Source organism: Panulirus ornatus, chromosome 9 (assembly GCF_036320965.1).
Source record: "Panulirus ornatus isolate Po-2019 chromosome 9, ASM3632096v1, whole genome shotgun sequence".
NCBI lineage: Eukaryota > Metazoa > Arthropoda > Malacostraca > Decapoda > Palinuridae > Panulirus > Panulirus ornatus.
This window is the reverse complement of record NC_092232.1, coordinates 38,216,055-38,230,409: the sequence shown is the minus strand read 5'-3', so window position 1 is coordinate 38,230,409 and position 14,355 is coordinate 38,216,055. Positions and strand designations below refer to the sequence as shown.

Here is a 14,355-nt window from a genome sequence, read left to right as displayed (position 1 = left end):
CAAAGGCAAAGGGGATAAGAGTGAGTGCTCAAATTACAGAGGTATAAGTTTGTTGAGTATTCCTGGTAAATTATATGGGAGGGTATTGATTGAGAGGGTGAAGGCATGTACAGAGCATCAGATTGGGGAAGAGCAGTGTGGTTTCAGAAGTGGTAGAGGATGTGTGGATCAGGTGTTTGCTTTGAAGAATGTATGTGAGAAATACTTAGAAAAGCAAATGGATTTGTATGTAGCATTTATGGATCTGGAGAAGGCATCTGATAGAGTTGATAGGGATGCTCTGTGGAAGGTATTAAGAATATATGGTGTGGGAGGCAAGTTGTTAGAAGCAGTGAAAAGTTTTTATCGAGGATGTAAGGCATGTGTACGTGTAGGAAGAGAGGAAAGTGATTGGTTCTCAGTGAATGTAGGTTTGCGGCAGGGGTGTGTGATGTCTCCATGGTTATTTAATTTGTTTATGGATGGGGTTGTTAAGGAGGTGAATGCAAGAGTTTTGGAAAGAGGGGCAAGTATGAAGTCTGTTGGGGATGAGAGAGCTTGGGAAGTGAGTCAGTTGTTGTTCGCTGATGATACAGCGCTGGTGGCTGATTCATGTGAGAAACTGCAGAAGCTGGTGACTGAGTTTGGTAAAGTGTGTGAAAGAAGAAAGTTAAGAGTAAATGTGAATAAGAGCAAGGTTATTAGGTACAGTGGGGTTGAGGGTCAAGTCAATTGGGAGGTAAGTTTGAATAGAGAAAAACTGGAGGAAGTAAAGTGTTTTAGATATCTGGGAGTGGATCTGGCAGCGGATGGAACCATTGAAGCGGAAGTGGATCATAGGGTGGGGGAGGGGGCGAAAATCCTGGGAGCCTTGAAGAATGTGTGGAAGTCGAGAACATTATCTCGGAAAGCAAAATTGGGTATGTTTGAAGGAATAGTGGTTCCAACAATGTTGTATGGTTGCGAGGCGTGGGCTATGGATAGAGTTGTGCGCAGGAAGATGGATGTGCTGGAAATGAGATGTTTGAGGACAATGTGTGGTGTGAGGTGGTTTGATCGAGTAAGTAACGTAAGGGTAAGAGAGATGTGTGGAAATAAAAAGAGCGTGGTTGAGAGAGCAGAAGAGGGTGTTTTGAAATGGTTTGGTCACATGGAGAGAATGAGTGAGGAAAGATTGACCAAGAGGATATATGTGTCGGAGGTGGAGGGAACGAGGAGAAGTGGGAGACCAAATTGGAGGTGGAAAGATGGAGTGAAAAAGATTTTGTGTGATCGGGGCCTGAACATGCAGGAGGGTGAAAGGAGGGCAAGGAATAGAGTGAATTGGATCGATAAATATATACACACACAGACATATACATATATACACATGTACATAATTCATACTGTCTGTCTTTATTTGTTCCCATCGCCACCCCGCCACACATGGAATAACAACCCCCTCCCCCCTCATGTGTGCGAGGTAGCGCTAGGAAAAGACACCAAAAGCCCCATTCGTTCACACTCAGTCTCTAGCTGTCATGTAATAATGCACCGAAACCACAGCTCCCTTTCCACATCCAGGCCCCACACAACTTTCCATGGTTTACCCCAGACGCTTCACATGCCCTGGTTCAATTCATTGACAGCACGTCGACCCCAGTATACCACATCGTTCCAATTTACTCTATTCCTTGCACGCCTTTCACCCTCCTGCATCTTCAGGCCCCGATCACTCAAAATCTTTTTCACTCCATCTTTCCACCTAAAATTTGGTCTCCCACTTCTCCTCGTTCCCTCCACCTCTGACACATATATCCTCTTTGTCAATCTTTCCTCACTCATTCTCTCCATGTGACCAAACCATTTCAAAACACCCTCTTCTGCTCTCGCAACCACACTCTTTTTATTTCCACACATCTCTCTTACCCTTACATTACTTACTCGATCAAACCACCTCACACCACATACTGTCCTCAAACATCTCATTTCCAGCACATCCACCCTCCTGCGCACAACTCTATCCATAGCCCACGCCTCGCAACCATACAACATTGTTGGAACCACTATTCCTTCAAACATACCCAATTTTGCTTTCCGAGATAATGTTCTCGACTTCCACACATTCTTCAAGGCTCCCAGGATTTTCGCCCCCTCCCCCACCCTATGATCCACTTCCGCTTCAATGGTTCCATCCGCTGCCAGATCCACTCCCAGATATCTAAAACACTTTACTTCCTCCAGTTTTTCTCTATTCAAACTTACCTCCCAATTGACTTGACCCTCAACCCCACTGTACCTAATAACCTTGCTCTTATTCACATTTACTCTTAACTTTCTTCTTTCACACACTTTACCAAACTCATTCACCAGCTTCTGCAGTTTCTTACATGAATCAGCCACCAGCGCTGTATCATCAGCGAACAACAACTGACTCACTATCCAAGCTCTCTCATCCACAACAGACTGCATACTTGCCCCTCTTTCCAAAACTCTTGCATTCATCTCCCTAACAACCCCATCCATAAACAAATTAAACAACCATGGAGACATCACACACCCCTGCCGCAAACCTACATTCACTGAGAACCAATCACTTTCCTCTCTTCCTACACGTACACATGCCTTACATCCCCGATAAAAACTTTTCACTGCGTCTAACAACTTGCCTCCCACACCATATATTCTTAAAACCTTCCACAGAGCATCTCTATCAACTCTATCATATGCCTTCTCTAGATCCATAAATGCTACATACAAATCCATTTGTTTTTCTAAGTATTTCTCACATACATTCTTCAAAGCAAACACCTGATCCACACATCCTCTACCACTTCTGAAACCACACTGCTCTTCCCCAATCTGATGCTCTGTACATGCCTTCACCCTCTCAGTCAATACCCTCCCACATAATATCCCAAGAATACTCAACAAACTTATACCTCTGTAATTTGAGCACTCACTCTTATCCCCTTTGCCTTTGTACAATGGCACTATGCAAGCATTCCGCCAATCCTCAGGCACCTCACCATGAATCATACATGCATTAAATAACCTTACTAACCAGTCAACAATACAGTCAACCCCTTTTTTGATACATTCCACTGCAATACCATCCAAACCTGCTGCCTTGGCGGCTTTCATCTTGGGTAAAGCTTTCACTACCTCTTCTCTATTTACCAAATCATTTTCCCTAACCCTCTCACTTTGCACACCACCTCGACCAAATCACCCTTTATCTGCCACTCTATCATCAAACACATTCAACAAACCCTCAAAATACTCATTCCATCTCCTTCTCACATCACCACTACTTGTTATCACCTCCCCATTTGCCCCCTTCACTGAAGTTCCCATTTGCTCCCTTGTCTTACGCACTTTATTTACCTCCTTCCAAAACATCTTTTTATTCTCCCTAAAATTTAATGATACTCTCTCACCCCAACTCTCATTTGCCCTCTTTTTCACCTCTTGCACCTTTCTCTTGACCTCCTGCCTCTTTCTTTTATACCTCTCCCACTCATTTGCATTTTTTCCCTGCAAAAATCGTCCAAATGCCTCTCTCTCCTCTTTCACTAATGATCTCACTTCTTCATCCCACCGCTCACTACCTTTTCTAATCAACCCACCTCCCACGCTTCTCATGCCACAAGCATCTTTTGCGCAAGCCATCACTGCTTCCCTAAATGCATGCCATTCATCCCCCACTCCCCTTTCCTCCTTTGTTCTCACATTTTTCCATTCTGTACTCAGTCTCTCCTGGTACTTCCTCACGCGTCTCCTTCCCAAGCTCACTCACTCTCACCACTCTCTTCACCCCAACATTCTCTCTTCTTTTTTGAAAACCCCCACAAATCTTCACCTTCGCCTCCACAAGATAATGATCAGACATCCCTCCAGTTGCACCTCTCAGCACATTAACATCCAAAAGTCTCTCTTTCGTGCGTCTATCAATTAACACGTAATCCAATAACGCTCTCTGGCCATCTCTCCTACTTACATACGTATACTTATGTATATATATATATATACATATATATATATATATATATATATATATATATATATATATATATATATATATATATATATATATATATATATATATAGCTGTGGTTTTGGTGCATTATACATGACAGCTAGAGACTGAGTGTGAACGAATGTGGCCTTTGTTGTCTTTTCCTAGCGCTACCTCGCGCGCATGTGGGGGGGAGGGGGTTGTCATTTTCATGTGTGGCGGGGTGGCGATGGGAATGAATAAAGGCAACAAGTATGAATTATGTACATGTGTATATATGTATATGTTTGACTTTGAAAGAAAAAATTACACACACACACACACACACACACACACACACACACACACACACACACACACACGCATATAAATGAATATATATATATATATATATATATATATATATATATATATATATATATATATATATATATATATCTTTTCTTTTCTTTCATACTATTCGCCATTTTCCGCATTAGCGAGGTAGCGTTGAGAACAGAGGACTGGGCCCTTGAGGGAATATCCTCACCTGGGCCCCTTCTCTGTTCCCTCTTTTGGAAAAAAAAAAAAATATATATATATATATATATATATATATATATATATATATATATATATATATATATTTATTTATTCATTTATATGTGTGTGTGTGTGTGTGTGTAATTTTTTCTTTCAAAGTCAAATGTAGGTCTTTGCACAACGTCAGGATCTGCTGGTTAAAACATAAAGGTTAGTTTTCAAAAACCAGAACAGTTATAATAGCTATATGTTATTCTGCGAAAATATTTGAACACATTTGTCAGTAGTTGAGCTGTGCTGAAACAAATTGGTTTTCCACGACAAATGAAAGCTGCAGCACTTTGAAACTCATTAAGGAAATTTCCATAAACATCCTTGCCACTGTAATTAAAGTACAGTTCAGCATGGGCGTCTCCAGACCGTTGTGTGCACGTACGCGGCCTACAAGTGTATACAGTAGCATTATTGTTTTTATAACTTCGCATTTATGATTCATGTGAGTAATGGATTGTGCCCATCACTTTCGTATCCCTGCTTCTGAAATATTTAGCCTCTTCGATTGCGACCACTGACCTGCCAGTCGCGTTTGTTTACATCCTAGTACACTGCTCCCACGCTCACTGTTTACTTCCTGATGAAGTGTATTGTTAGATACCCACAATCACAAGTCTCGATCCTTTTTTTTATTCTTATGTTATCTGAAAACTCAAGATAATTCATGTCTGTGACTTACGATCCCCGGGGTCTCTGGCCAGGGTGTTCGAGGGGCTGCGGATCACTAGGACGAACTATACCGGCCACGTCGTGTTCCTGGAGGAGGACCACTACGTCTCGCCCGACCTGCTCCACGCACTGGCTCTCCTACAGCGTTCTCGGGCTACTCTCTGCCCCGCTTGCCAGGTCCTGGCCCTCGGCAACTACAATAAGCTGTCCACCACAGTCTACAAGAACTACGTAAGTCCAGGTCTAGTTTGCGAGCCTTCTTCGTAGGTTGCTACTACTTCATCGTCTTTATGATTTGTGATATTTTTTGTTGACGTTAATGTTCCTGCCAGTCATGTCATTTAGAAATCTTTTTTTCTCTGGTAAATCAAATAAATTTGATTGTTATATACAAGAACGTGGAATACCCGACCCAACGCTGATGTATTGCCCTGAAACCCAAGTCTGTTTAGTTTAGAGCAAGAGAGGAAATTAGAAGCATTACAGATGCATAATTGGCGAAGTATAGTTTGCTAGAATTTGGACGCGAGGTAAAATTATTACGGCAAAAGGTATGTGGTGTTAGGAAGTTATTAATGAGAAAGGCTTTAGGGTGAACGTCTCTTGATAGCGTACGATCATGTAACCATACGGCAGATCCAAGTTTACTCCTGAAGATAAATACAGTCTTAGGAACACGGACAGGAGAGGGTGCGGGGGGCTCTTGCGTAAAAGATGCCAGCAAATGATAATCTTTACAAGATGTGCGTTTACTTCTTATGTTTTGTGTTATGTGGTCAGTTACTATAGTGATATCTTTCGATTTCATTTCCCATCTGCAGCCCTCCCACTCCGCAGCCGACGCCAAGCCCCTGGTCGAGGTATGTGGCTGGTGACCGTGTGTATGGATGTAGTAGTCAGAGACGTGGTTCAGGGAGGGACTATATCAGATGTTAGACTATAAATGATCGGAAGTCAGATGGATTCGAAGCATTTCCTGCTCAGAGATTGTATAAACGTAGAGAATTCTCACCTGAATCATCGTAATGGGTGAAAAAAAATAAGAATAAAAAACTTTTATAAGTGTAGATGTTCCTGTTTCTCTTGATGTATTCGGCACTTGCCCTCCTCCTCCACAATGCAACGTGGAATGAAATAATGACTTGTATGTCTGGAGACTTTATCTGATTTCTACAGAGAAGCGATTGCAAGGGAAGCACGCAAAATCTTTAACTAAGTGCATGCGCGTGAGAGCGAAGTATGCATAGCATGTGAGCATGAGTCATGCAAATCCATCTGTACATGCATGCACGTGAGGGCGTTGTAGGCGAAGTGTGTACGCGTAAAGCATGCAAATCCACTGAGCATTCAACAGTGTAGAACCAGACCTAGCCTGGCTTTGGATTTCGCTAGATTTACGTTAAACCCACATTCAACCAATCTGTACGTGCGTGGGGCCAGCTAATGGAAAGCATTTGCTCGTGAAACATACGAACACTGCTGTATGTGCGCGCTTGGTATCAACTTGTGTCTTCTCTGCCCAAAACTTGTCTCTAAATTGTAGCTTCATTTGATGGCGCCAGCGTTTTGACACCTCGGAAATATAACGGAGACTTTGAAGTATGTTTGCATGACAACACCTTGTTAGTCCAGCCGTGCAAGTTGATGGCTGTGGTGTGATTAGCGTGCTGAGAAGCTGTAAACAGTGGATATAAAGGTTCAAAGAAAATGTACTTGTCGTATACAATAGCCATATATACACTCAGTTTTTACCCGAATAAATGTCTCAGCCTAATAACACGCTTCCCCCTCCAGTTTAGTACCTTCCATCAAATTTACTGTAGAAAATTAAAATAGTGGTGTTACCATTTTTAGATTGCACGATCCATAAAGATGGAAACAAGTTTGTTTTGCATATCCAGTAAACCTACCAAATGTATGCTCATATATCCATTATTACTCAGCTCAACATGACGGAGTTCAATTATCATCATTCCAGTCTATGTTCCTTAGGGCATTAGGTAGTTGCAGTCCAGTTTATTGATGATGAGTGTGAGAAGATATGTTCTATTGGATATAAGTTAAAGTACCCTAGATCTTTCATTGATAAATCCCTTAAGTTAGCAAAGAAATCATTTTATAGAGTTGAAGCCAAACCTCCCATTGACACCAAGAATCTTTTAGTTCTCCCTTTTGATAAAATTTTACTTTACTTCCCATGTTGCTTAAATCCTTTAATGTAAATGTTGCCTTCATTAACAATAATACTATAAAGAATATCTTAATCAGGAATTCACCAGAAAATTCTCCTGGGTGCATATATAAAGTGATATGTAGAAATTGTGATAAGTTTTATGTTGGGCAGACTGGTAAGGATCTTTCTGGTAGACTTAAGCAACATAGATATAGTATAAGAAGGGGACAAGAATCAAATGCCTTGTTTAATCACGTTAAAAACTATGATCATTGCAATGACTGGAGTCATGCCATCTCAGTTATTCAACTCTGCCACGAGAAATATTATTGAATGTTCCATTATTAGATACACTAAGAATTGTAACCTTGATATTAGTGAAGATCTATACAAATTGGATAGCTTTATCGTTGATATGATTTGTAGATATTTCCCCTTTTTTGTCCATATAATATGTTTACGATACTCTTGTTGCCAGATTTGAACGCACCCAACCTACATTCGGGTAGTCACTTGTTTACCAAATGGCGTCCTAGCTACGTCTCTTCGTTGTATATCACCTGACTGTTATATTTCTCTCTTGTGTCTCCCATGATGATGTGATTAATACACGAAAGTGCACTTGGGAACTTATCGTGTTTCACTTCTCCATGGACTCATAGGAATATATATATATATATATATATATATATATATATATATATATATATATATATATATATATATATATATATATATATATATAAATATATATATATATATATATATATATATATATATATATATATATATATATATATATATATATATATATATATATATATATATCGCATTTCCGCCTTGAACGCATCACATCTGTGATGTCAAGAAATCATTAGTTACAGTTTGAAACATCAGAGAAATTTGTTCTAGAACACTTGCATAGAAAGCTACAATCTCTTATACCCGTTCCTTTAAAGTTCCTTCGGATTTGGCTGCTACTGCATTCCCTGGCGTCCAATGAATCTGGTCAGGATGTTGATCTCTCCCGGTAAGCATGTGCAGACCGACTCGTAACTAACATACAGCATCAGTTGATAGCATTGTCGTCCTGCAAAACATAGACATGCAAAGTTCACGTGTTTTGTCTTGAGGGTCCCAAGTAGACACAACCAGTGCATGTATGTCTCAGTGCTAGACGCATTAAAAGAGTCAGTTAAGGGCACTAGTGACTTCTAGCAAATCCAGTCAGCCACTCAAATGACCATTCACATCGACACTCAGCCAAAGTAGTGACTAACATTCATCAGGCGACACCTGTGTGTTCATTAAGAAGCGACGGGTCACATTGGACCACCACTCCTTATCTTCGTCATTACTATCCTCACATGAACAGGTGGAACGCGGCGACTGGTGGGTAACGAAACACAACCTGGGCTTCGCACTGGACGCGGCTGCCTGGAAGACCCTGGCTACCTGCAAGAGCTTCTTCTGCGACTTCGACGACTACAACTGGGACTGGACCCTCAACACTTTGGTCCAGACCTGCCTGAAGCCCAGGATATCCATGCTATCTACCAGGTTCTCCCGAGTCGTCCACGTTGGGAGTTGGTGAGTTGAGGCCCACCAAAGGGGAAAAATGGTTCTTTGGATATGAGATGTAGAGGAAGGAGCCATTTGTGTTTAGCGGATAAAACTAGTGTCCACTTGTTTTACTAACATTTAGTAATTACATGAAAAGTTGCAGAGTTAGGTTTGCACCGTTGATACCTAAAGTCGGAAATGTTTCACGCCTTATCATACTTGTCAGACGTCTACTAAGTAAACACTAACCTCTCTTATGTTGTCGCAGCGGCACCCACGTGAAGAAGAAGAGTTGCGACGTCAGAAAAGAAGTACAGGCGGCCATCAATCGCTTCTCCTCCGGCAAACAGTGGCTCTTCCCGGACGTTTTCAGACTCCAGAACGTTTACCGCAGCTCTGGCAAGACCAAGAAGGGCAACGGTGGCTGGGGAGACTTCCGTGACCGGCAGCTGTGTCGCGCCATCGGCAACGGAACGGCGACGGAGGACATCTTGGCTAGGCTACAGTTGTCTAATCTGTCATAACAACTTTTTAGATCTTATATAATGTCGATGGTATGAGGAAAAATGATGGTACACTTTAGAAAAAATAATAAGGGGGGGCGGGGGCGCCTTGTCTCATGAATCTGTACATGACAAGATAACCAAATATATTTTTAAAGGCAAAAAACTTCATTCCTCTGAAGACCTCAAGATGAGGCCTAAAATAAGAGTCACATCGGGATTAAAGCAACCGCACGCATGATGTATGTTTTGAATACTCGTGAGTTAGGTTCGTAGTTTGAGGGGTCACGTAAACTACGGCATACTATTTATCTTTCAAATGCTTTGTGTGTGCGTGCAAGTGAAATATTTTAGTCTGCCCGGGTGATTCTTGTCAGGAAAATTGCTACAGAAAATGTATGGTTGTTCTTGTGGCAAACGCCACCTGTGATGTGCGTGACCCACACGTCTGAGCTGAACATATCCCAGAACTGTGTCGCTGTCACTTACGTAACGACGTGAAGTGATTCTATTCATGTGATCTTAAAGAAAAGTTTTAGATTAAAAGATAATATGAAGTGATACCGTAGGACAAAGAAAAAAAAGAAAAGACATGAAACGAACGAAGACAAATTGTATCCAAGTCAGCTCGGCTTGTCCACTGTCATGAGGGAGAACCAAGCAACATATGCGTCGTGTCTCCTAGTCTAGCACAGGTAGCTATACTTCCCATGATGTGAGCTTTCAACAAAATATCTTGCAGAATTGTCGTATGCTGCATACCAAGACATGAGACAATTTATGCAGTATCAAACATCTGTAAGTTACATTGCGCAAAATGTGTTTCTTTTCTTTCTTTTTTTTTCTACAGACATTAATACTGGCGTAAGCTCACAGGACTGGGAGGAGATGATGTGATGGCGGAACATCACCAGGTTCATTACAGTGCCTTCAGGAAGTGAAACTTCTGTGCCAACACCCAGAGTGCCATTTGTGATTGTCAAAGTAGGTTAGGCATATAAACTGTATATTGTAATTCATTAATGGTATGTAGGTACAATGATTACAAAACGTGGATAGTTGTATCATATATATAATTTGTGAGATGCTGTAAATGTAGAGGAGGAGTTCAGTGACCACATGTCTCGAACACACATCCACTCCAGTAAAGATATTTTTATTAAGAGCTGAAGGATACAGAAACTCAAAATGCAACTGTGGATTTTCCCCAAAACTTTTGTTGCCCACTTTTTTGTTTGAAGGATTCATATGAAGGTAGACCATAAGTATGTCAACATCACGTGTATGTTTTCGCTAGTCAGGGAACGAAGTTTACCGCTTCTTGTACTATCCTCACCATCACCTCTCAACCTTCACCAGCAACATAGTGACAGAACACAACACGACCGTCAGCAGTAATTTCACCATTACTGCCACCTACCCTGGTCTCCCTGCCACCATCACCACCACATGATCTGCAGTAGTCGAGTGGAAGAGACGCCAGAGAGGCAGGTGACACTAACGTCTCAAAACAAGAAGGCAATCAAGTTGTAAGACATTTGGGTGCGAGCGCATTTACGCTGTGGGAGGCTTCGGCTCTTTTAACCATCCTAAAATTTCGTCGGATTGACAGTCAGGTAATGTGGAGCTGAAGTAATGGTGATCCAGACCAGATGGTTTCAGTCATAGGCTTCGTACGAGACCTATGATTGGAGAGATGTAGATGATCCAGTTTGTACACCATGACTGAAGGACCGCATGCTTGGCACCCGGTAGGACAAAAACTTTAGGCAACTGAAAGGTTGTGAGACCGAACATATTGACAACCTAAACTTTCCCGTAGAGAAAAAAAGAAAAATAAAACCCCGTCGCAACCTCAACGACATTGTAAGGTCAGAAATGACCTCACATTTTGAAAGTGTTAAGGTTAGCAACGGAAATCGACAGCCTTAGTCATATATATATATATATATATATATATATATATATATATATATATATATATATATATATATATATATATATATATAGGGGATAGGGGAGAAAGAATACTTCCCACGTATTCCCTGCGTGTCGTAGAAGGCGACTAAAAGGGGAGGGAGCGGGTGGCTGGTAATCCTCCCCTTTTTTTTTTTTTTTTTTAATTTTCTAAAACAGGGAACAGAGAAGGGGGTCAGGTGAGGATATTCCCTCTAAGGCCCAGTTCTCTGTTCTTAACGCTACCTCGCTAATGCGGGAAATAGCAAATAGTATGAAAAAAAAATATATATATATATATATATATATATATATATATATATATATATATATATATATATATATATATATTCTAACCTACAGCAGAATCGAACCCGGACCCCTGCGTAGGAAGCGGGAGCATTACGGCTAGGCTATTGATCAACCTGAAAGGAAAACGACTATTCTAGTACTATGTAATCGAATACCCTTTGTCTCATGTTAGTTAGCAACGGGGTCTACACTGGTCATCTCCCTTAAGTTCACACAACCAACACATATCCTGTTAATTGAAGCTTCTGGATAATCGATCAATCCTTGTTTTGATATATTTACAAACATCCTAGTTCGAACAATACTTATCCCTTACTCTTTTTATTATTATTATTATTATTATTATTATTATTATTATTATTATTATTATTATTATTATCCTTATTATTATTATCTCACCAGGCCAAAGAGGACTATTCCAACCTCCAGCCTCAGAGAAAAAAAAGTTGGTAGCAGAGAACAATTGCTTTACGCTTAGTTAAACCAACGCGTCACAACAGTCGTGTTTTAATCATTTGCTAGTGAGTTTTGCGGGCGATGTTTTGGTCAGTGAAACCGTAATGAATATATATGAATAATTTATTTGCGTCGAAGGTTCCACTCACGGACAACCCCACATCAAGGTCAGGCCTTAATTGAAATTAGAAGAAGGTAAGGGAGACAGTGAAGTAAGGAGAGGAGAGGAAAATTGGGTTTGGAAATAGAAAACGTACGTACCTTTGAAAAGAGGATGGGTTGTAACTATTAGGAAGGATAAGAGCGAGTAGAGTTCTAAATATTTGCGGTATAAGAAGAGGAAAGCATCAGATGAGCTCAGCCTTGAACTGCCTATGTCCATACAGTAATAATGTAATGCACTGGCTATCCAAGTTCCCGTGGTCTAGCAAATGATGGAGAAACGCACACAGTGAGGTCTTGTTTCAAGACAAGGTATTATAAGTTACGGTGATATCAAGTACGTCTATTTGTGATAAGAGTGGAAGGGTTTCAGAGCTATCAAAGGCGTTCGGGAAATTGGGAGGGATTTTGGAAAGAGTTAGGCAGGAATCGGGTTTTTAGACGCCCTAGTATTTATTTGTTTCATTCTCACCATCGGGAAATCTTGCTCAAAACTGAGTTGAAAGAAGTAGTGGCAAGACTAAACTTAGATCGAACAAAATAGATGGAGCGGATTTATAGGAAGTGGGGGGATGTATTGTTGAGTCGTCAGGTTATTAATGCATTAGATTATCTGTTGACGAGAAAATCGTTGATAAGATAAATATAGAAGAGCATGAGAGACAGGACAGAAGGCTGAGGTACACTGCTATTGATAAAGGAGAGGTAGCTAGACAGCAGCAAGAAGGAAGCCGAAAGATCCGACCCCCGAGACCACGTCCTGTCAAAGGCTTTCGATATATCAAGGACCACAACACAGGATTCCCCAAAGTCTTCCAGGGATGATGACCAGACGACGGTAAACTGGCAGAGGATATCTGGTGGATCTCGCCTTGTAGAACCCGTCTGATGGTCTGAGAAGTTCGGGATGTTTCCAGAAATGTGATTTGAGTTTCTAGAAAAAAAAAAAAATTGTAGAAATCAGAAGGATAAAATCTGAAAGGGTAAAGATGGTCACCTTTGAATGGGATTGCTGTACCATTGCCTACCTCAAAGGTAAGGAAAAGTTTTGTTCTCGAGCAGACGTGCAAGCAGCTGGCAGAGGCGTAAGTTCTGAATCAGATTCCTTCAAAACGGGTCCATAGTCCTCACTCGTGCCCAGAAAGACAAGAGCCTTTTGGTCTTCACGTAAATGGATTTTAGATAGGGAGAGGCATAGTGTTAGCCAAACGAGCATCAGGGGTAAGGAAACATGAGACTTGACCATAGAATATATGTTGCAGTTGAAACTAAAAAGCGAGGGAATGGTGGTACGTGAGAAGGTAAGAAAGATACATTTAGATAAAGACTAAAAAGATTATCACTGAATGAAGACGAAAGTTGTCACACTTTATATGGGTAAGGGAAAACTTCGCATTACGGGTAACACACTTGCAATGGTTTTGGAGAGATATGAAAGCTGTATACGAGTTGTGGAAAAGATAGGGCAGGCCGGGTTCCTCGCCCGTATAGCGTCAGAAAAGGAATGGTTAAACTAAGTACTGGAGGAGGAGGTTGTCCTAAAGGAAGAGGAGATATATACTTCCATTTCCCAGCAATACACTCTGCCATACGCTCAGCAGAGGCAGGAACATTACCAGAGGAGAACCAGCAACTTTTTCGAGAAAGAGAAAAGAGAAATTTTCGTAATCTATTATTACGTTATCAAAGTCCACATCAAGGCCGGGTCTTAACTGATATATAGAGAGGTTTATGAAGGGGGAAAAGAAGAGACTTGGGGAAAATATTTGCGAATTTTGGAGGTAGTGAATAGCCTGTCTTTTAAAAAGCGTCGGGTTATAATTACTGGAAAAGATATGAGAGAGTAAAGAGTTCCAGAGTTTAGATGTTTGGGGAAAGAAATAGTGATTATCAATCAGACCACCACTGAGTTGCCGATGGCCACACAGTAATCATGTGACGCAGGAGGTTGCCGAGTATTGCGTGGTCTAGCTCGTAGTGGGGGCACACAGGCAGCCAGCTCTCAGGAG

The 14,355-nt window shown here is 41.1% G+C and overlaps 1 protein-coding gene across 3 annotated transcripts in view; it reads left to right on the top strand.

Annotated features, from left to right (window-relative positions):
• Positions 1-11,416, top strand: part of LOC139750351 (alpha-1,6-mannosyl-glycoprotein 2-beta-N-acetylglucosaminyltransferase-like) — a 326,509-nt gene extending 315,093 nt beyond the window's left edge. Inside the window, exons 6-9 of one of the 3 annotated variants that reach the window (XR_011713113.1) lie at positions 5,254-5,452; positions 8,770-8,984; positions 9,226-10,155; positions 10,311-11,415. Coding sequence is in view for 2 of the 3 variants with exons in the window: in XM_071665040.1 (XP_071521141.1) it covers positions 5,254-5,452; positions 8,770-8,984; positions 9,226-9,481 (670 nt within the window). In the remaining variant the exon portion in view is untranslated. Of the gene's footprint in view, positions 1-5,253; positions 5,453-8,769; positions 8,985-9,225 lie in introns of all 3 variants that reach the window. The other 2 variants (XM_071665040.1, XM_071665038.1) reach the window with 2 other exon arrangements.
• Positions 11,417-14,355: the final 2,939 nt, after the last annotated feature.